General features: G+C 42.5%; 1 protein-coding gene across 1 annotated transcript; it reads left to right on the top strand. All coding sequences in view use genetic code 11, as the record gives it.

Moving 5' to 3' along the window:
• Positions 1-2,574: 2,574 nt before the first annotated feature.
• EGR_04068 (Segment polarity protein dishevelled DVL-3) lies at positions 2,575-21,867 on the top strand (the record flags this gene model as incomplete). The annotated part of the gene is made up of 14 exons (XM_024493317.1): positions 2,575-2,735; positions 2,769-2,838; positions 3,397-3,458; positions 3,919-4,088; positions 4,507-4,624; positions 4,886-4,988; positions 8,976-9,262; positions 13,957-14,174; positions 15,580-15,942; positions 16,270-16,446; positions 16,573-16,945; positions 18,799-19,009; positions 21,219-21,371; positions 21,766-21,867. 14 exons carry the CDS (start codon positions 2,575-2,577, stop codon positions 21,865-21,867), a joined length of 2,568 nt encoding a protein of 855 aa, XP_024352231.1.
• Between the last annotated feature and the right edge of the window lie 1,892 nt (positions 21,868-23,759).

Here is a 23,759-nt window from a genome sequence, read left to right as displayed (position 1 = left end):
ACATTATCAAATTGTCACGAGTAAATGGAGGTATGCTTTATTGGGCTTTGGTGGGGTTGACGGCCCGTGTCAGGACACGGACACTGAATGTTGCGTGAGCTTGGCATAGGCGCCAATGTGGGCCATTGTCCCTCATGGCTTGTTTATTCATACCGGTGTCGCGATTACCATAATAGCCTTGCATGTGCAAGACACAAAATCGTCCGGTAACATGCCTCTTTTCGAAATAGCGTCTCATGCACAAATATCCCATCACTTTTCTATCTACTAACTAAATCAACCAACTAGCCAGCTTCGGGGCCAACTGAACACTTTAATCAGTTCGTTATTACTGAACACGTGTGCTAAACCGACTTTTGCGCTAGAAAGAAAGCAACCCGTGGTCAAAGCCTTCCGTTAACAGTGGCATATGAGTGTCTTTTTTTTTTTCATTCTGTCGTTTTCATGCATGTGACACGCTTGAATAAGCACTGCACTGGACGATGGGCTCTAAACAGTTCACAATTCTTGCATAATCAACGCGATGTCAGTTTAAAAAAAACTGAGTAGGCACTAATACGTAGTGGCTGGCCAGTTCCATTTCAAGGCGAGCCATGGAAACGTACAAATACCCTCGGCATAAGTTGTAGCTGACAAAGTGATGAAGGTTAATTCAACTATGTTCAACGCCATCACTGGCATTGTTTTGTCGACTTTAGGTCACCTTGAGAACAGTGAAATGAGTTCTTTTAGTTATGTTTCTAGCTTTTAAGTAGAAGGTATGAAAAGGCTTGATGGCGTAAATGACTTGTAGCTTTACGGCTGTTTTAAGCGTCTAGAGCAGTGGGACGAATGAGTCACAAAAACTGCACAGAATGCGCATTGAAGGCAATGTTGGAACAGCTTCTGGAAACATCTGAAACTGAAAAACACTTTACTATCTTGCATCGTCTCCCACTTGTTTTCCTTTCATTTCGATTAACTGAACACCACCCGCTCTGTTAACATTTCTTAGGCTTGTAAGAATAAATTTACTGTAATAGGCTCGGTGCATCCCCCTTCCAACCCAGTCTTCAAACCCGCGGAATGAACAGACGAGGTGGGCGAGGTCATGCTCTATGGGGTAGTGATTAAGGGATACAGATATCACGGTTAGGCATGTGTAGGGTTGACGACGTCTGTCTGATCCACTATGAAGTTTGCATTTACTAGCCGCCTCTTGCCTAAAAGCCACCTTAAAACAAGCATGCATTGTAGTACAGCTTGCATCATCCAACTAAGACCTTGAAAGCATTTCCACTCCCTTGATGTTGGACGATGCTCAATCTTCGAACATAATTTAACTACATTTTACATTTGTGCTTAATTTATTTTACGAGGGGCAAAAATAATCCATTCAACTCCCCAGTGGCGAAGCATAAAACCGACGAGAAAGTATGGAATTGAGTGAATAGATCCGGCAGTTAGACTTAAATGACTAAGAACAAATGAGCATGCATTTGACAGGGAGATGTGACATTAACGCAGAGAAGTGCAAATGTTTCGATAGATGAGTGGACGAAAGCCAGGTCGATGTTTTGCAAATGCGTCTGAGCTGTTATTGCCGCTTCGTCAGGTAGACAAAATTACACCAACATGATTACTATTTAGGGTTCCAAATTTTTATGCTTGCTATCATCCAAAGCAAGTGGACTGGTTGATCTACCGTCATTTGGTAGCTGTTACACGATAGCTGGAGTTTGGTGGATAAATTTACACGCTTGCAACTCCTAATGATGCAGATTCAAATTAACAGGTGATAAGGATCTGAATTATTATTGATGAGCAGGACAGATGGGTTTATTAGCCTAGACATGTACTCACGGCCGAACTGGGACAGGTTGGTAACCAGTCACCTTGTAACAATAACAGCTCCAGTGCCAAGGTAGATGATTCTCACTAATTTAGATTTATGACAATCCGGCTACAATATTCGTGAACACATGTAACAAAAATCCATAAGGACTCAGAAGACTTGAAACTTACTGTAGAAAGGAGCATACGCTGGAATTCAGCTTAATAAACGCACGGATTGGAGAACCTCATCTTTATACAGAGATTGTTTGAAAGTAAAAGATTAAGACAAATTATTAAGGATGCGCGAATTTTTTCTGAGAGGACTTAGCAAATGAAGTTCTTATTTGAAGTCTGAAAATCAGAATGAAAACGAGAAATCCCTCCACTAAGTTAGAATCCCTTATTAATAATAAAAACACTAAAATAACAGTAAAGTTTATTTTAAAACAGATTATAATTGCAGAAAGTCAACGAATTTTAACGAATCTAGTAATGATTTTGGAGAAAATTGTGAGAATTTTCTGCAGTGTTTCATTTGCAACGTTTTAAAAAATTTTGCCTAAAAATACGATGACAAAATATTTTACACTAATTCATTGTTAGCTAAATTTTTAGTTTGCTGTGCTTAAATAAATTATGCAAAGTAAACGACCTGTGTTTGTTCATACCCGTCAATACACACCTTCATAAATTGGCGGGTAAACTCAAGGCTTGTGGTTTTTGGTATGCCATGTACTGTTGTGAGGCCTCATATGTGATATGGAGGATACCAAAATAATTTATCATATCGATGATGAAAATACGCCTTATTTAGTGAAACTATCTGTGAATGCAGATAAAGTCACCCTTGGTGACTTCAAAGCTGCCTTGAATAGACCGAATTACAAGTTTTTCTTCAAGTCTGTTGATGCTGATTTTGGGTAAGATGTGCTCATAATCCATGCTCTGGTTAGTGTTGTGAAAGAGGAGATTAGTGACGACTTGGCCTGCCTCCCTTGTTTCAATGGAAGGGTTATAGCATGGGTAAGCTTACCTACCATCGTTTTCGTCGAGTACATCCTACTTTGTGTCAGTAAATACTTTTATTTATATTTTTAATGACTCATATAAATTGCTGATTTTATGCTTAGATTATGTGGTAGGCTATATTTTGTCCCTCACTATCCACTACGCACTCTTCTGGCTCAAAGCATTCGTTTTGAAACGTTTTAACCTGTACACGAACTTAGTTGTTTTGCCTTGTTTAGGGTAAACATTTTTAGCACGAATGTTGCAGACCGGGTGCATAGATTTATGGGGATTTTTACTCACCCGACTATCACCAAAGACAATGATTATCCTGATACTTAATGATGGGTTAACTACCGTTTGTTGTTTAGGATACACATCCGTGAATGCATTTTTTTGTAGTTTGTGTAAAAGATTTTGATGCAGTTGCTTGTGTCAACTTTATTGGTAGGTGTTACAGTACTGTAATACTGTTATGAGCATACTGTTTGATAATTTGGCTGCTAAAGTTAGTGGCGTTCGACTGTGTGTAGTGGTTTCAAAGCTTATTTTCAAGCTTTTTTTACGCTTAAGCTTGTCACTGCCGATGGAAGTGCCAAATCCGATAACCATTCATCTACTGGTGACGGACTGGCGTAAGTATTTTATGGACTTTTTTGTTATAGTGGCATCGGTCTTGTATGAATCTCTCTGTACCTTTCGTCTTACCCGAAAGTAATCAGCGTCTGAGAAAATTTGACATCCAAGCTTTTTAACAAGGCTTGGCAGTCGCTGGATATCATGTTATAGTGCCAAAAAAACCCTTGGACCACCTGATTACAAGGATAACCCTCACCCTTGTCGGTCTGTAAACAGTGTTAAACACATTCGCCTACTTTTTTGATAACATTTACCTCATAGATGTGAATCCACCCCTGATAGTATGCTTTATTATGTTCCTCGTCTCTTTTGGTGCATGATTCGCCACTTGTTTGATTGCTCAATACAACTCCAGTTTTTCCCACAAGAGATTGGGTCACCGAGTAGGTACTGTTTGCTTTTTCTTTGGCTCGTTTCCTTGCTTACATTAATAGGATCTTTCCCTTTAAGCGCCAGGACTGGTGATTTTCATGATGAGCCGAGCAAAAACGCAACTTCCAATAAAGCGAATGCCAATGACAACCGTGATGAATGTGAAACTTGTGGCGACAGTGAGTCGGTATGCAGTGGCGATCATCTCCCTCCCCTTCGGAACTTTCAAAGCTATAAACATGGCAAGTTTTCCTGTTCTCTCTCATTTTCGTACATTTATTGCATTATCTGCTATTAAATTTGAGCTCCGTGACTGTGTAGGTGTCATGGAGGACTCGACATCAGTAAGGCTAAAACATTGGTTTTTGGGTTTTAATGCGATGATGAAGTACCGGGTTGTGCAATGAGTAAGCCAACCCTTTCTGTTGTTTCTTCGACCTTTAGACTCGACACCTAGAAACCTATAACGAAATCAGGTTCACAGAAACGAACGCACAATTAAGTATGTGCTTGGTGCAAAAGCTTACTGCCAAAGAGGGAAATTGGATTAGTCATGCCTCCTTCACAGTTATTGCGAAGGGCGAAATGCCAAGCTGCATTGACGTTTCTAGGAGAGAATACATTTTGGACTTGGTCAAGTGCAAATTTTATGTAGCCTCTCTTGTTTTTTAGGCTCACGACTGGGCAAACTTGGAAGAGGAAACCAAAGCATTTATGATACCTCCTCTTCAATGCTTAGCTCCGATCTAGAGTCCACTAGTTTCTTTGATTCTGAGGATGAATCTAGCCGGTAAGTTGCTCCAAGGGAAATCTGCGGATTTCAAGAGTACTATATAGGAAACTGTGCCACTTAGAGTGAATGACGGTTTAACTATTTCTAAAATTTTGCCCATCAACCAATCAAGTTACCATCGAAAATCATTTCTTCACATTTTAACGTCATGCATCCACTAGAATCCTAGCAGTGGGTATGTGGCTTTAAGCTAATAAAAATTTTGATGTGTGACCAAGAATTACACACAAAGACTTCATTTGTGTGCTTGTTTTGAAGGTTCTCGACGGCCACTGGGACAACGATGTCCTCCATACGCTACGGGGCTTACAGACAACGGCGCCGTCGACGTTTTATGCCCATCAGTCGGATTAGTGAGGATGTAAGCCATGGGAGTTTATTATGAAGAGGTGGTAGGGTAGGGTAGGGGAGGGGAGGGGAGGGGGGAAGGACACAGATGCTATACTTGCATGATTGTCGATGGACGAGCGAGCAATAAAAGGAACGGGATTGATTGGACTGTTAGATGCCTGTGCATGTGTATATTGTCTATCAATGCACCAAATTGTGTGCTTGGTTTAGCATGTACGGACGCACACGCACGCACAGGTTTTTTATTTCACATACGTACATGCACACATTTATCATCTCTCCTCGTCCACTAATCATCCGTGCATGCACGCACACACGCAATTGTAGCTGCAGCACAGCGGCAGTAGCAGCAGCAGCAGCAACGATGTCGGCAGTTTGTGCACCAGCAGCCTCTTTATCATCTTTCCACGGTGTGACTCACTTGCCACCATCTTAACACGCTTACTGATCACCAGTTGACAATGTTTTCTGCACCACTGCGCCTCGTTTAAGCTGCCTTGTCTGGCTTCAATCCGAGTAGTACAGCCTAGAACGTAGTATTGACCATTTTTAGGTTGTGCCTGGGTTCACTTGTGTCAGAGGTAAAAGTTATTCAGGGAAGACTGGCCTAATTGAATAATACGTTGATTACCGGTGTCACGCATTTGTGACGTAGCGTTTTTTTATCTGAACCAAACGTCACGGATATGTGACATAACCCCAGTGTAAGTTTATGGTCACGTGCTAAAACAACAGATCGGTTGGGATTAAAAAGGCAGAATAGCTGTGAGAGTTAGTGGCTTATTCGGACCATAAAACATCCAAGCCATGGTGGTCGATTGTCCCCTTTCAAAAGCTGGCACTCTGTGGTCATTCAGATGGCTCCATCTGCACACTTCAGTGAATGCCACTTAATTAAAGATGCTTGAAGGAGGAAATTACCGTAATATGTCTCACTGTTTCGTCTAGCTTCCTTTGACAGTTGCTTTGGTGATGCACATAAATCACTTTGTCAGAGAAGAATTTATCGCCTTCCGGTCCTGGGTCATTTTTTGCTTTAATGCTTTTGGTACCCTTATAGGGATGCCCTACTGTGTAGATTCAGCATAACAATTTTATCATTTTTAAGCAACATCTAGTCGATTTTGACGACCTAAAAAATATTTGTTGATGTGTTTATTTCGTAAGATAACAGGAATTTCGTGAATTTAAACACCTTGCCGAACAACTGTCAAGGCAGTGCTCTGGTGACCATGTTACACTGGTAGGGAGGAGGGTTGGGGAAGACGTGGAGGATTGGAGGTGGGAAACCCCAACCATTGACAGTCAACAAAACACAATGTGACTCTCCCGAAAAGGAAAAGTAAGTCACGTGCCACGTCTTGAGTTGAGGTTTACAATGATACTCTGGAGATGCAATATTTACACCTGGAATGCCACTTGTTTTTTACATTTAGATAGGTTGGTGTCTTCGCCCTACCCCTTTTGAATTCGTTTATTTCGAGGTTTTTTACTCTGTGTGGAGCAATTTCATTTACTGTGTGAAGTTATACCAAGGTAGGTATAGTTGTAGTCTACTTGGGGACAATGCAATGGTATTATCCTCTTCAGTAAATCTGATTCCCATTAGAACGCAAGGAATGGGGATCGAAAGGAAATGTAAAGTACTGTGCGATGGTGATGCAAATCTACATCTAATATTGGGATTTGCTATTTTTATGTCTACAAAGTATTGTGGGAGATGCCCCTTTGTTAACACCGTGAACACGAAGACTGTAGACTGATGGGCTTTACCTACACAAAACAGTGGATTGGTACCCCATCATAGGCTTGCAGCATGACCCAAAAGACGTATTCCCGTTCTATCTCCTTTATCACGTGAAAAGCAGACTCGCAAATTTTATTTGAAAATGTATTGTCCAGGTTTATTTTTTGGGAATTAAATATTTGTTTATTTCATTTTCGATTTCATTCCCTGTGAATTCTACGAAGTGGTGGTTTCAATTAAGGCAGAAAATCCCTTGACCGTTTAACCCACGTAATTGCTATTTGTTGTCTGAAAATCATTTAAATCTGGTACTGAATGTTTATGACAAAACATTTCACTTCATTTCAGTCCTGGTAGAAAAAAAAACATCACGAAACGTTGGTTTTTATTCACGCATACAGGTAGGCCTTGTTTCATTTTCTGCAAGGGCTGCCAGATGCCTAATTTAGAAAACTATTTTTCATAACTTACGGAAAGTGATGAATGAATTGCGTGCTGTTTAACCACTAAACGACGACTGAGTTCCACTTTCAAGGCTGTCAAAATCAGGCTATTGTTTTTTTCTAGGTTAGAAAAAGTGCGTCTAGGCCCTCCTCTCCTCAAGAAATGGCAGTTACGTATTTGTGACTGTTATATTAGGGAATTGTGCAATTAAAAACAGTTTTTCAAACCTTTTTTTATGGTGGTGGATGAAAAGGTAGCTTGAAGGCATAATCAAGCTCATGACATTCGACATTGAATGTCTGAATCTTTCCTCTCACGTGCCTGCCATACCTTTAAATCCAAGAAAACACCACAGTCCAAATACCACCAGCCAAATTGATGGCGTTTATGAGCATGTGGTGAACGGATTTGGAGTCCAACTGCCGTTATAAGTCCGTGAAAGGGACAGGAAATGTGGACCGTAGGTGGTGTAAACAGAGCCCGTCTCATGCCATACCGAGGAAGATTTAGGGTAGAACCTACTTCATTAGTAGAGTGTTACTGTTAAATTATTGTCGCTCAGATCGGTAGAATGACACTCGTGTTGCCCTCTGGGGCACCACACAGCGGACAAAAGTACAACTTGTTACCATTCCCATAAACCGGTCTCAGATTAAATAATTGATCCATTTTATGATGATTTAGCGATCCTGCCAACCCTGAATGTGACGTGACTAACTGTAAGTACACAAATTAGTTTGATTTACCTACTAGATGAAATGTATGTATCCTGCTTGATGTTTGGAACAGTGGAGCGCCCAATAAGGCCCATATAATTGGGCGTACGATTAAGACATTGTCCTATTGCGTAGCTCTCTTGCCATGAATGACATTGTTAACATTTTCCGTGATTAGTTCACCTTCTTCGGTCGTCGAAAGTCTTCTAATAAATCACAGTAGCGAGATAAGTAGTACATTCCCATGTTTAATGCTCCCTGTCTGACTGATGCGAGTGTACGCCATGCATTTAGATCCTCTTCTAGAGTAATAACGGTCTCCATTAGGCGAGCTACATTAAAAGTGTTTTCATTTGGGATGCAGTGCTAAAGACCGAGCTGGCACACATTAGCACATCCTGTATATATCTGCCGCTTTTCGGGGTTACTTGCTTCACAGCAAAACTATCTCGTAAAACTTTGAATATGTATAGTTTATAGCTATGCCAATTTGATACTGTCTGATTGGTGTCTGGGGGCTTTACCAGTGTTTCGTACCATAGGTGGGTGTACAGACTCTACGCTTTGCTTATAATGTGCCTTTTTCATTAATATACACTTTACTCAGCTCTTTGAAAGGTTGTTTCAATTCGTTGAAATCTCGTCTCTCCATTTTCGTTTCATGTTGCCAAACTTGAGATTGGGATGGTTGCCAACAACCGCCGCGATCTTGGTAGCCTTTCTGCACCCAAGGAAGACGTTTCTCCCTTGTACCTTTTTTTGACATACCATCCAGTTAGCAAAATTAGAATTGTCATTGTTCTGTCAGAGTGGGTTTGCAAATACTGCCACCTGTGTAGCGTTTAAGTCAGACATGGAGGCATGAATCTATAAATAGCCTTGTTGGAGGTATGCAAAAGTGCTGGAGGACTGGGAGCATAGGGGATATCAGTTGAGTTTTGCCTTCTCTGATATTTCTTCGGTTTATTTCTTAGCTTCTACTGTCAACTGAATTGTAAGTTGACAGTACGACGGCTTCGTATTATACTGAGGAAGACTCTCATTTTGCCGTTAAACTAACTCTATGTGTCTGCCTTTGCTGACACTACAGGCCTCCTCCTACAGCAGCATGACAGACTCGACAATGTCGCTGAATATAGTGACGGTAACGCTGAAGATGGAGGCAGTGAACTACCTGGGCATCTCCATCGTGGGTCAGTCGAACCGTGCAGGTGACGGTGGCATCTACGTGGGCTCTATCATGCGTGGTGGAGCCGTCGCCCTGGATGGGCGCATTGAGCCTGGCGACATGCTGCTTGAGGTCAACGGCATCTCCTTCGAGGACATGAGCAACGATGACGCTGTTCGCGTGCTCCGTGAACAAGTTCAAAAACCTGGGTAAGCCACTCTTGTGCTTTAGATGCGGCCTCATTCTCTAATCATTCAAGTAGTTGGTATACTGTAGCGGTTATGTGATTGTTAATACTTTCTTTACCAGCTTCAAATGGATGCGACGGCCCAATTTTCTTAGTTCATCTCACAAATCATATATGTATGACGCGTTTAGGTAGAAAAAAATGCAATAGGATGTCATGTAGGACTCTGAGAATCCGGTAGCGAAAGTGTTTAGAACAATAGAAATATCGGAAATACCCTCCAGCTTAGTGTCCAAGTTCCTTGGCTCTTTCAGCGTCCTTTTTTCCATACTTCTAGCAAGTCTAGCATCCATTTTGTTGCGAACATGCTGGGCTTATGATTCCTCATTCTTTGGGTCTTAATAATTTCTCGTATTGAAATTGTCTTCTAGACCGGTCACTTTCCTTCCGCCTTTTTTGTTACCTGGCTATATCCCTCTGGAACAAATGATGCTCTATTTTAACCATTGGTAGACGAAGGTGGTATTGAAAATGGGCTAGATTATCTACTTACGCTTAGAAATATTACTTCCACCTTTTGTGCATAGAAAATAACTCAACTATTGCCAGCATTGGCTAAGTTTGATGTTTACGATGCTCTGATGCTATTGGTTCTGTGCGGTAATCAAGCTGTTTGCTGTTGGTGCGTTTTGGTGAAATCCTCATCATTTTGCATATTGTAAAAGAACCATAAATGCTACAAATATTGTGGGTTTACTGCTTTGAATTCCTGGGGTGCGTGTTCCAGGTCTGCAGCTACCTCCCTTGTTTGCCCTCCTACCATCGCTCTGGTGCTGTGCATTCCTCTCCAATTTACTGGGATGATAAACAAAGCTACTATTCTAAATATTCTCGATAAGATGTTTTTCCCTACTTGCACGTTTCGCATTTTCCTTCGTTTCTTTTTGAAAATGGCATAAATGTTTGTGCTTGTGCCTTTTTTGAGAAGTTTATTCAGACATTCGGGGTCAGTTTCTTCACTCTCATTCCCCTCTCTATTTGTAGCATGGTTTCATTTGCCTGATTTGTGTGTTTTGCAAAACCTAGGCTAAAAGCGTCAACATTTTAATACGATGTGGTAACCAGTGAATTCCACGCTTGGACCGATTAATCCCCCACTTAAGGGACCAGGGCTTGTAGAAGGTACTCCTTACAATTCCTGTTCTTTTTATCTTTGCGCCCACCGTTCCAGGGTTTTTTGTAATTGGATAAGATTTTGGGATGGAAATATTGAACCCATTGTTTGTTTGTTTTTAGTCCAGCTAGACATTTTTTGGAAAGTAATCATTTTACGTAAGAAAAAAACATTTCTGCCTTCACTAGATTGCGCTCCATTCAGAGAATTGTTTAAAAATATACCTTTTTTAGGTGTAATTGACTATCACTAAAATACAATGTTTTTCTAAAGTTTTTTATTGCCGACAGACGTTTGATGCATCCAAACGTAAAGTGATCATGTTTTAAAAGCAACGATCATATTTACCTAGTCAAACATATTACTATAGGCAAGGTTCCAAATGCTTTTAGTTACTTTCTTCACGTATGCGGTGTAACATTTGCTGGGATAGTCATCTGTAGCACCTCAAGACTTCTCTGAAGAGCAAATGAGACGTAACACTTGGGCGAATGTATTTTGTCACCATACAGAAGGGTTGAGAGGCTCCTGCCATAGCTCGGGGGCTAACCTACCCAGAATGGGTACAATGGCAGAGCCCTAAGTGGTCCGTTACCAAAACCGAGAGCTAATAAAGCAACGAAGGTATTGCAAAACCTCTTTCCTCTTTTGAGCATCATCCTCGGCGCTCCCCTTGGTCAACCCCCCGCGTCTGCCATCACAGCGAACTCGGTGCTGTAAGAGCAACACCCACGAATCAAGGGTGACAGTCATCAAATTTGTGTGTAGTTGAGGCGTTATTTGACGGCAACGTCACTGATCTCCCTTGGATCTGGAGTTTCATCCTGTATGCGAACTGGATTCGGGGAAAGAGGGAATGCGTTGGCCATCTTGTATGCCCATTGTTAGTCGTAGGAACACTGGCCTAAAGGCAGAGTCGCACAATAACTGATGGAATTTAACACAGGCCCTTTAAAATAAGGTTTCGCGTTTATTCTTCCCTATCACTCCGTTCTCTCTTCAGCGCTGTCCAGAAGTGGTATCACGTGTTCACTTTGTTGACACCTTTATCCGGGGATCGTAGACAGCTCCGTAACGAACTTTTCCAGATGGTTCACGACAAGTGTCGCTTTGGTTGTCAGTAGCACCCCTGTAGTTGCCAAAGGTAGACGTCATTTTCAGCCCTTCTGTTAGGGATTGTCAAATTTCCCCACCCACAGCATATGCACTTCTTTCGTTACGCTGTTTATCATATGGCAGTAGAAATTAGGATATTTGTCCTTTGGGGTCGGATTGCCTTTCCACTTTTACTCCCCTAGCGCCCTGAGACTTTCATGAAGAAGGGAGAAGACATAATACCCGGGCAGAATATGTACCGTCGATGTAAGGAAGGGTATAGGGGCTCCTGGCATGGCCCGGAGACCAGGCTGCCCGACGAATGTACTCTGGCAGAGCCCTTTAGTAGCTTCTCATTAAAACCAAGATTTTTAACAAACAATTGAAGTACTAAACATATAGTTTGTTCATTTTTGGTGCCTCTTCCATTGATAATGTCAATTCACCTTGAATAAAACTTTGCGAGAAATTGCATCACTAACTCGATTTTTGTTCTCACGTTTTAATTCTCCAATAATTTTCTTACGGTTGTCAGTTGACAAACTTAGTTACTTCCAGTTAATTTGGTTTTAGGCAATAATTTTTTTCAGCCAATCTTTTTCCTGGCTAAAACCAGCCTTTGTGGAGGGTGTTTACCGTTTTCACCAGTTTCGCATCCATCTTTGCCGAATGTGTAGCTATTTTTTTGAGGAAAAAAAATCCACTGCCTAGCATTAACGCATTCCAGATTTCAAGGGAGAGGTTTCATTTTTAAAAAAAACCATTTCCTAAAAACGTTGGTTAAAGATGGGTAAGTGCACCGGCATTGTCTTCTTGTCGATTTTAGTCTCTAATGTTTCACTTCTGGTGTCAAAATTATCCATTTTACCTGATTACTGATATCCAAATATTCACTGCCAAATTAAAGGTCTGCCCATTATTACAGTTCATTTTGTCTTAAAATAATTATTGTTTTTATTTTTTTCACTTACCGTCTACTGCAAACTGTGATAAATCTAACCCTTTTTTGACAGCTACAGCCTCCCTTCAAAAACCATTCCAACTTAATTCAGTACCTTCATAAGTAGCCGTCACTTAGGGTGTTGTTGAATAAGCGTTTCAAAGTGAATTTTGACAGTTTCTGTAGGAGGGATCTCCTTAAAGGCATTAAGCCACCAGTTACGAGTTTACGATGTGATCTAATGTTTACCTCCCAACTTTACAGTTGACTTTTCAAGGCTTTTTGTGCTGCCGTAAGTTGTGTGTGTGTATGTGTGTGCTTGTTTATGTGCAAGTATTATAAAGCGTCAATAGGCGTTAGTCTACCGTTGCAGTACTCCATTGCATTTTCCAGTATTTTTGATCCTCATGTCATAAATTGTCGATTGAAGCGAATGTGGATTCGAGGCTACCTTACTTGCGGCGCTGCAGAGGGCGGTGGGATGCGCTGGCGGAACGCGTTGAGAATAGGCAATGCCTTTACACTATTAATTGCAGTAATTCGTGTCCAACATGTCAGGGAGCAACTGTCACTACTATTTACCGTAAATGATGTAACAGCTAAAAACAGTTGTGGCAGTATTGGAGCCACATCAACAAATGAATGCAAACGAAATGTTTTTCACTTCTTTCGCGTACTTTCTAGCAACGCAGCGTCGTTAAATTTTTTGTTAACTCACTGACTTGTAATGCGAAAGTGGTTATCTCCAACTCACATGCAGTTTCAAGCCTTGCGCAGCTTCAAGCGCGCGTGTGTGTGTGTTGTGGAATACAGGTAGAATTGTCCGCTTGGTGAAGGCCAAACAACATATACGGGTGATATCTATTCGATGCAATTCAATAAATTCTTCTTTGTAAACAGTCAGGACTAGTTAATTAATGAGAAGAAGGCCCTTTTCCTGCAGACCAGTGGAAGGGCCTCATGCCGCAGCAACTAGTATTGGGATTATTTGCATTTTATTCAACTTGGTATTTCTTTAATAATGGTTCCCTGAACCCCACGTGCTTATACCTTTTCTTGTTATCAGCAATAGGCTATGGCACACTAAGTAGGGCAGACAACCAGGTGATAAGGCTGAAATAGAAATTTGATGTTTTCAGGTCTGGATTTCGTGCTTCCAAAGACCAAAACGTTGTGTAGGAATGGGATTCAGAAGCTCGTGTCCCATTTGCATGGGTTGATGGATTGCAATGGTGACTTTTATTTACTTCTATAATATTGTTGTGGATGACAGGAACTTTGTAATCTTCTCCTACACCTGACTACCACATTGGACAGATTTGCACAGAATTTAGCCATGGAACTATGGATAAATTGCATACGGAAAGGCGGGCTAGTTCGGCTCTCGTTAGCTCCTTAACCTTATTCTTTTTTGCCTCGCACAAATTTCAACCTCTCAAACTTTGAGCCATTTGGATTAAGACAGTTACCTTGCCTTACTCTCGTCTACACCTTATCGTTCCTGCAGTCCGATCACCCTGGTGGTGGCCAAGTGCTGGGATCCGAACCCACGGAGCGGGTGTTTTGTACTCTCGCGGCAGGAACCGGTGCGCCCTATAGATCCACGCGCCTGGGTGCTTCACACCAACGCTATGACTGCAGCTGCCGCTGGCTCTCCAAACGCTAACCTTCATTCTGATCCTCTCGGTGGTCTTTCCGATGCCAACTCCACTGCGTTCTGTGGAAGTGCGTCTTGGTTTATAGAATTGCGGGCCTTAAATTCATTATTTAATAGATAGAGCGATCCTTCAGAAGTTTATAAATAGGTGTTTCCTCCACTATGAAGTCAATTTCCAACAATGATTATTATCAACAACACGTAGTAAAACTACTTAAGTAGTCCGCAAGTAAATTTGGGTCTGGTTGTATGTTCCTATCATTACGATTCAAGCCTATTTTTGATAAGTACTGTTAACTTCTTTTGCCCAATCAAACACGTTTGTGTTGTACTGATACCCTGGACTCCATTATCTAATCCGTATTTGGAATTTCACCAAAAAATATGGTAGGGGTAAAGAAAAGTACAATTTACACGCGTGCAGAAAGTGAAATATCCCATTACAAGCGTCGTAACTACCAGTTAAGCCCAAACTTACAGCAAGACGCGGTTTTTTTTTTGCGTGGGAGGAGTGGAGACCAGATGCACAGTTGGTTTCATTGCCTTAGACTCAATGTCCACTTAATGTTAGGCCTAATATCAGTATGTTGCATAGCCCTTGCTCTGTTCTGGGGGTTGTTTCTAATTCTTCCTCTCTTTCGGATATTACAGTTCTGTGTTAGCCACTGGGATAGGAACGGAGGTGCTATGATAATTTGGCAGTATGATGGGAGCATTTCCGACTTGAGCAGTAGGAAGTGTTACAGAAGGTTTGTCAATGTTTTACAACCAATTACCAACTCTAAGTCTTGGATACCTAGTTCTGGTTAAAAGTTGAGATGGAACAATTTAGAAGAACAGCGGGCTTAGCAGAGTGGTGGGTTATTAATGTTGGTATAGATTTGTGGTTCTGAATCCTCCATTACTTAGTAACTATGCTAAGTTAGGTCGGGTTTAGCCGTGTACTTTTTCTTGGTTTGTCTCTATCACATTTTACTCCTTTTATTGAGGCATGGGGATTGACATTACTCTTTTTTTTGCACTTTTGAAGTCCTGAGAACAATTTTTGTCATTAATTGTACCCACAAACACGCCTAGTTCTTCCCCTTGATGTGAGTTATGTGGATTACAAAGAATCTGCGAATTCCACCTAGCACAAACATTTTGACTAAGTCGAAGTTTTTCATTCCAGCCTGTGGAAATTATTTTACTATGATCCTCTCAGGTCTGTGATAATTACGGACCCCATTTTTCATCTTATTGCGAAGCAATTTATTAATGCTCTCAGTACTCCCATCAATTATTCACTCTACAAATAGTAATATCTGTCTAGACTGTTCACCTTGTCTTCTTCTGAAACACCTATTTCCTCTTCGTTGCCGCCCCTGGTTTTGACATTTAGATTATCCAATCCCCCTACCGATGATTAGCATCGTGATTCTCAGTGGTAGATAAGTTCCAGTCCATGGCCTCTCTCGCCCTTGGTGCTTTCAGACTACCCAATATTAGCTGGGGGCGTTAACAGTGGCGGAGTGATGTTGTCAATGCCAAAAAGCAATGCTTCCAGTTCCTCGGTCACACCAAAATCCGCGCCAGATTCAGCGGGTGGTGGCACTGGGGGTGCTGGCGGAGGAGGTGTGGGCAGTACGGGTCCTTTTCTTACACACCACTCTCAGGCGGGGTCCACCCAACCACCCTCCGAGCTGGTGCCTTCTTCCACGGGTCTGGAGAAGTCGCAGCAACTCAATGTGGCTACCGACATGGCTCTCGTTGTGCGTGCGATGCTGCAACCCGATTCTGGCCTCGAGATTCACGATCGCACCTGGCTCAAAATCACTATTGCCAATGCTGTCATTGGTGCGTTAATTTGTGTTTTTTCCATTAATTTTTTGTCTTTGATGGCTAATTTAAGCGTTTGCACCTCTGTAACTTTCCACTTACCAGGATGCATTAAAATGCGTTAATTAAACCAGATTTTCACTCTTTGCCGTTGTGGCTTAAAGGTGAATATAAGCTGTACCTAATTGCTCTTAATTTTATGCGGAAACTTGCTACCAAGATGTCGGGATTGTTTATCAAGTAAGACATACTCGTTCTATTGGAAGAAATCATGCCACTGCGAATCACATACATCTAATCATGCTCTAGTTGATTGTATTTTAAAGCCGTCTTTATTTGCTCTAGGCTCAGATTTGGTAGATTGGCTGTTTGCTCACGTGGATGGATTCAACGATCGTCGGGAGGTCAAGAAGTATGCGTCAAATCTGCTCAAGTGCGGGTACATCCAACACACCGTGAACAAAGCCACTTTTTCCGAGCAGTGCTACTACGTGTTCAGTGATCTCGCTGGCACAGGCAAGTGTAATCTTTACTCGCAAAACGCGGCCTCTCTCTGAACTCTCACACCTGAGTGATTGACACATGCGATATGCATATGACTCACAGTCAAATGTGGCTAAAACTAGTCCTTCTCTCTCTTGTATGCAGTTCTGCTAAATATGGAGGAGATGGATTCAGTGTCAGAAATAGGTGGAGTGACTCGTCATGGCCCTAGCGGAGGGATAGGAATGATACCGGTGAATAACGGTGCCGGTGGCTCTTCGGTCACTTCGTTCGCGCGATCGCTGCCTCCCGCGGGATTCAGCGCTGCAAGCGCGGTTGCCAATACCGCCGCTGCCGCCTCTTTCTGGCCCTCCGCAGTCGGTGCGGCAGGCGGAGGAGGTATGCCGCAACCTGCTGTGCTCTTCCCCGGTCCTGGTAATCCATCACAGCCTCAGCCTCCACCACCGCCGACCCACCAGCACCTCACTGGTTTACTTCCCGTCTCCACAGCTGAACTGCAGACGGTGGAAATGAAGGGGTAGGTGTCTTTTATGGTACTCGTTCTCTGGTCCTGACAAGGATTTCCTCATTTTTTTTTTCGATTGGAAACGTTATACTCCTTTCCAAATTCGTCCCGTCACCTTCCTCTACATTCTCGAACTCATTGTTTTAAGTGTCATTGCTGAACAATGAGACAATTAATTTTGTTCATAGGTGCTCTTTTCAATGGCAATTTAGTACGAATCATCCCGAAGAAGTTCGCTCCTCCTGACTAGCCTCATTCCCTAAATGACAACTTTTTTAGCTTTTTAGAAGATTTTCTTAATAAAGCTTATTTGACGAAGGACGTGGTCACTATTGCGTTCCGGATATCCTGGCTTAGTCTGCACTCATCGTTTATGCATCATAATGCGTAAATGGGTTGGCCTCTCCAAGTACTTATGCAGATTACAGGGCATTGTCCCTAAATCATTTGAAAAGCGTGAATCTCTTCACCAACGAATTGGCAGTACAATATTATGCTGATACTTCGAGTCACAATCAAGGATATATTTTGTAATTCTCTAAAAAGTACTTCTATCCCCGTATTCTAGTGTGTTGGTAGTGTCACCCTGCTTGAAAAAGATGCGAAGTATTTTTTTCCCCAAATGCGCGGTGTAGATGTGGAACTGGTTTGTGATTTTTAAAACAGGCATCTCACATTTCACTTCAACTCATTCCATCTGACGGATTAACTGAAGACAGGATAGTACTTCTAATTTTGCAGTTGATTGAATAGTTTTTGGAAAGACAAAAACTTTTCTACTTTTTTGTTTCAACCCATGATTCTCCCAACCAAAGCCATCAATCATCAGGAAGGGGGATTCAGTCCTCCCTTTGGGCAAGAAAGTTAAGGCCTAAATTTATATCCCAACTCACTTTTCGGTAAAGCTAGCCTTCTCCTCATCTTTTTTTCTCTGGAAAATGATCTCTGAAAACGCGATGATTTTGCGATGCTAATGGTCGGGGATGGGTGGTGGTGGCGTCGGCGGCTAGTGAGCACATCACAAGAGACGGTTTTTTGCGGGCTAAAATAATTTGTTCTGCATGCCGCCTGAAATTTGCCTTACCCCTTGGGGTGTGAATCACTGCCTCATGCGCACACGAACTAGCTGAAATCAAAACGTCGTCATAATTTGCACTGGAACACCATGCTTCGACTCGTCCACTGGAACCCGTCCTCCTGACTCACACGCTTTTGATCAGATTTGTTTTGGTTGCTTTTCGGCAAACCTAATCCCTTGGTTTAAGCAACTCACTGAATAGATGCGTTTAGAATGGCCCCATTTTTCCTGAGAGGTATTTTTAAGAAAAGGAGAACTGCGAGACTAGTCGCTTGAGTGTTGTAAGCATGGCTTCATGGCACTTGCGTATATCACTGTGAGTAGTTATTTGTCCACTCTTTTTAAACGTTCTCTGTGGTCCCTTTTCTGCTTGATTCATAACGAGGTATTCGGGTACATTAGAATATCCTTTTTCACCACCACTGGGAGACTTGAATCCACAGGTGAAACAGCCTCTGAAGCGAGCGTATTACTAAAAACTTCTTTATAAGTCGCACATTGTGAAACTGATTTACGTAGCAAAATCCTGTATTGATTCCTTATTTACATTTTGTTGCCATTTTTAACTCTCTCCTGTCAATTATTTGAGTTTCAATTCGTCCGATTAGAGTTTTCTTTCATTACCAATCACTTTGCAGATCTTCTGTCTGGTAGGATAGACATTGTTATCACCCTCTAGGTTGGATTCTCCACTGTTCCCACCACTGCGGTACTTGAATCATTTCTAACGGCATTCAAGCCCAGTCTAGACAGGGCATTTAAAGCCTCTGCTTTTCTCTCCTCGTAGACACAGCATGCTTCCGACACAGCAACAGCAGCCGCACCAACAACAGCAACAGCAGCGTGCAGACGTGGTGGACGATGATGGAAGTTCTTCAGCCGGTTCCAGTAGCTCCACTTCAACCTCCTCCTCTTCCTCCTCCTGCTCCTCCACTGCAAGACAACCACCACCACCGCCACCTCCACAAGCGCATCCAGTCGACACGTTGGCACCATCGGTTCGCTCCGGTGAGTTGCCTTGACTATCAAATAACAATCATTATGCATAATAAAATATCCGTGAGAGAAATAACCTCCCTTGTTCTTCCTCTCGAGTTACTAATTCGCTTTTATGCATAAAAGAATCATATTTTGTGCGTTGGGACATTCAGATGTCATAAATGGGGAAAATGCACGCTCTGATGATATACCGCTTCTCACAGCCCATGACCTTTTTTCTATCAATTTGCTTGGTTGGTTGGAAATACCATCAATACTCTAGGGACGCCTGATAAGGTAATAAATGGTGCCGCGCTACTTTTTCATTAAAATTTATTAAAATTTTTTAGAAGGCCATGTGTATGACCTGCAACACTGAGTGAGATTTTTGCACGTGCAAAGCGCTGCACAAAAGGGGATGCTTTTTGTCAAACCTAGGGTAAGGCAGACCAACTTCTGGGCTTGTGAAACCTTTTCACACTAAATACCATTATGTATCACACTAGCGTCTTTAGGGCTAAAAAGTTACTCAAAATCTGGGAAAAATTTACTTGCCTTGGGCTTATAGTGAGATCTCGTAGGTTTTTGAAAGTGCTGTCAAACTACTAATTAAACATGGTAGTTATGAACTCCTTCGATTCTGGTGCGTAGGCGAGGGATCCTTCGTGATCAAGTGTAAGTTCTAGTTATTTGGACTTTGCATCCACCAAAATACTACCAGTGGATATCAGTCCAATGTCGCTTGGGGCGAATATAACAAAGAGCTTTTGATTTTACTCCTTAATGGGGCTCTTGTTACAAAAGTGTATATTGGTATCATTTGGATCTGACAAGAATGCTGAAGACTCGTTGACTGTCACCACATGTGGGAAAAATTTCGATTCCCTCCTTCTGACCTCGCCTCTTTCCGAACCAGCTTTGCCCTGCCTAGTGTAACAGTAGACGGCATGTTCAGCATGTTTTGTGTGTCTATCTGTCCGTCTGAACGTCTCTTCATGTCCCTTCTTTCCTGTTCTGTTGCATGTCTTGCTCGCGCGCGTGCCCGCTCGTCCATCTTCCGGTGTCTAGTTATCACCACCCCCTGCTCCTGCCTGAATCTGCGGCGTAGACGACGGAATCTGAAAGAGTCGCATTCTACGTCTCAACCGCCATCTTTCTCCGAGCATCCCCCTTCCACCGTCTCCAACCGTTTTGCCGACTTTTCTGGCTATGGTGATGAGAACGCCGTGTCATCGCCAACGTCCTTAGCTGCGGTGGGAGTGGGAGGTGTTGTTGTTCAAGGTACCGTGAGGTGGCCGTCCCTCTTCCCTTCCATTTTCGTCTCAAATCCTTCCATTATGTGATGTCCTTTGCATGATTTCCCTCTATCTTAACACGTTCTTTACCAGCGTCACGGATATGTGACATGCGTTATTTGTCTGGTTATGATGAATGACCGCACAAAATTGCACCGCAAATAAGTCGGTTGAGTTTAAAACCATTAAGTAGTATAGAACTATTTTGGTTTGATGGTTATTTCATCCTTAGGCATTCAAACGACAGTTAGAGTGATCAAAAATTAATGACAGCAGGTATGCCATTTGAATAATCAAGCATCTGAATTGTGGTTGTGGACTCTGCCAGCAAACATTAATCCGGCAATTTCTTTATAACTGACCGCTGTCAGCATTTGCTGTTGTGAGTATTGAGTGCGTATTTTTTGCTGATTGGAGACCAAGTTTTCCGTCAAAATGGACAGCACAAGTGATGGGTTAATCTGAGTTTCGGACACTTGTTCTCACGAATTTTTTGTCCAGTAAGTGGTAGTCTGTTGCACCGCAAGCAGTTTGGTCACCGAACAGGGCTAATGCCGATACCGGTGGAGGAGTCAAAATTACTCCAATTTATCAAAATTCATTTGGTGGATTGACCCTTTAAGTTTTATACCATCTAAATGCTTGTTATTGCACCGTTTTCCATCCTTCCAACTTACATCCTCATTCGAATGGTAGTGAAGTGGAGATTTGTTTTAAGCACCGAGCGTTCAGAAGTACAATCAAAATTTTATTAGTAAAATTTGTTAAAATAAGAACTAAATTCAGTCTGCTGCGTTTTATATCGTTAAACCTTGCGCGTGTTCCCTGCGTCAAGGCAGGGGCACTAGCCGTGGAAAGTGGATTTCACGCAGTTACCTACACAGCTACACAAACATGAGTTCACCGTAGTTGATTTTGTGCTTTTCCCCTACAGATGCGCGTAGTGGAATACTTCTTGGAGGGGGACCGAATCCCCTTCTCTCCCCACCGGTATCCTCGGGAGCAAGCGCGCGAGGGCCAGCTCCTCCTCCTCCTCAACCTGCGCCTCCCTTACAATCGCAAACATCCACGGTCGCCACCGGTTCCAGTAGCGATCACAGCCAGCACTCTCAACGCATGAGCTAATCTCTGGTTGTCCTGCTCCCTCTCTTCCTCACCTTTTGGTATGTTAGCGTCCTGAAGTCACCTGTCTAGACTGCTGTGAATCTATAGCATTGACCACTTGAAGATCCTATCTAGCGTTCGAGGAGGTGATAAGGCATATGAATTCGGGACCGGCTTTACTATGTACTTGCAGAAGAGTTGGCAGATCGGTAGCACGTTTGCGATTGCCAGGGACTAGACGAGGTTGTGTAGTGTTCTGCTAAGCCTCTTGCTTGATTCATCCGCATTTGTTGAATTAAAATTACTCAGGCAGTGTAGAATCTTTCTGCTCACGGCCTCTAAGGGTTTGCTCTCCTTACTTTATTTTCCTTTTTCAGCTTCGAGTCTATCTCACCACCGCGTCGGGCGTTTCAAATCTTAGTCCAACCGTTCGCCCATCTCTCTCAATCACGAGGCTATTTTACACGAGAACAATGTAAATTATTTCTCTCTCTCCTCTCACCACCCATTGTACAGCAATCATACATACATGCATATCCACGTACTTGGTAGAATCCCCCTCAACTGACTTGATTTGCGCATTCACCACTGACCGACCTCTGAAAATGCATTTCTGTGCTTTGGGTCTCCTTTCCACGCAGTGCGCCCTTTTGCCTGGTTATAAGGAAGGTATGGCGTTGTATTTTGCCAAAATTTTTGCGTGGTAGTTGTAGCCCACAAAGCCTGGACAACGGATTTTGCTTTTGCCTCCTAGACTACACAGGCAACTGTAGGTTGTGTGAGTCACCGTGACCCAGGAGACACCTGGACATGCAGTATTAGATCCGATGACTCGAATGTCCTAGGGGAGGGGCGTTGGCACAGTGGGCAGTAGTTCCGACGGCTTGAAGGTAGTTATTGCAAACTATAAGATGGTGCGAAAGCTTTGGTGAGGATTACTCCGCTGATTTACTTCACTGGGGCCTAACAATAAACGGTGCATTTTTAAAATCCACTCTTTTAAAACGGTAAGTAGAGTTATTGGTCTGCTTTCGAATTGTCGAGCGCCACAACACTCGCTTGACTAATCCAGCTGTTCGCATAATTAAAGTTTGATCGGAGCAATTTTCCATCAACCAGCGTAATTGCTGCAAGTTTTTTTCTGCACCCCCCAGGAGAAATTGCGCCTCGTGATAGTACCAGAAACAGAAGTTACCAACCGAGTATCGTGATTTACTCTTGGAGGATCCGAGGTTCATGCTAACTTTGTTGATTGTGGTTTGACTCTATCCTCTACAAGGGTGTGCGGATCTCGCCGATGCTTCATCAAGCTAATAAGATTTTTTCCGAGTTTTTTTTCACTCTTTAGACGCATTTCAAGACTGACCGTTCAACTTAACTGCTAGTCTGGCGCAGTTTCCTCCATGGGGAAAAGTGGGTTAGTATTTAGGAATATGTAGCCCTAATCTTTTATAGGTTGTCCCACTGAAGGATCGCAGCTTTCTTAAAGAGTATTTTACCTCAGTCGACCATCTTGGTTATTTTAACGCTCTACCATGGCATCAAGACTTGCACCACCAGGCTGATCCATTCAAATACTGTTCAAAAATGAAAAAATGCTCATTTCTCGTTGGATCAGGATTGTATCACATTCAGTTTGTTGCTTTCACCTCAAGCAGTCTGCTCAAGGCATCATTTGTTGCAGCCGACTAACGGAAGCAAATAAAGGATACGTGTCACATATTTGTGACGCAGTGCTCGGATAAAGAAATCGCAGCATTCTGAATATACGACTCCGGTGGCAAATATGGTAGTAAAATTAAATAGATTAAAACAGCAAAACCCAAATGCTTTGAGAAGATCTTCAACTATTATATTATTCGTTAAGTTGCAGTTCAATAGTCACCTACCATACACCAGCGTTCCCTTGAATTTTTTCCCACTGCTATCGAAATTAATTTTCGTAGGAAGGGGCAAGAAAACAAAAACACACGTTTAAGGTAAAATTAAGGCTAAAAGCTTACTTTTATTTAAAATAAAAGGCACTCTCCAATTCCCGTCTGATGAGGAAAGGCGCGCAACTAGCTACGGGATGCACGCGTACGCACATTAACGCCCCATTTGCAAAACTCTGTGATAGGAGAGGCAATTTTCAACCTCACCAGTTGTTTCCGTCACTCACTGCCTCAGCAGGCACTGCTATTTTCCCTCCTGTGTTTCGTCACTGATTTGCAGCAGTTTGGGAAACGAACGCTCGAAGTGAATTTTGATACCGTGGGTTTGTTTTAAACGGTGGATGAAACACTGAGAGAGTTCTTTGACCTTCTATTTTTGTCAAATGTGCATAGAAAATGGACGTGCAGAGGCGAGAGATGAAGCATCATTTTTACTC

Source organism: Echinococcus granulosus, assembly GCF_000524195.1.
Source record: "Echinococcus granulosus chromosome Unknown EG_S00024, whole genome shotgun sequence".
In the NCBI taxonomy this organism is placed as follows: domain Eukaryota; kingdom Metazoa; phylum Platyhelminthes; class Cestoda; order Cyclophyllidea; family Taeniidae; genus Echinococcus; species Echinococcus granulosus.
Note: the sequence above shows the minus strand (reverse complement) of the source record. Positions and strands in the feature narration are given on the sequence as shown.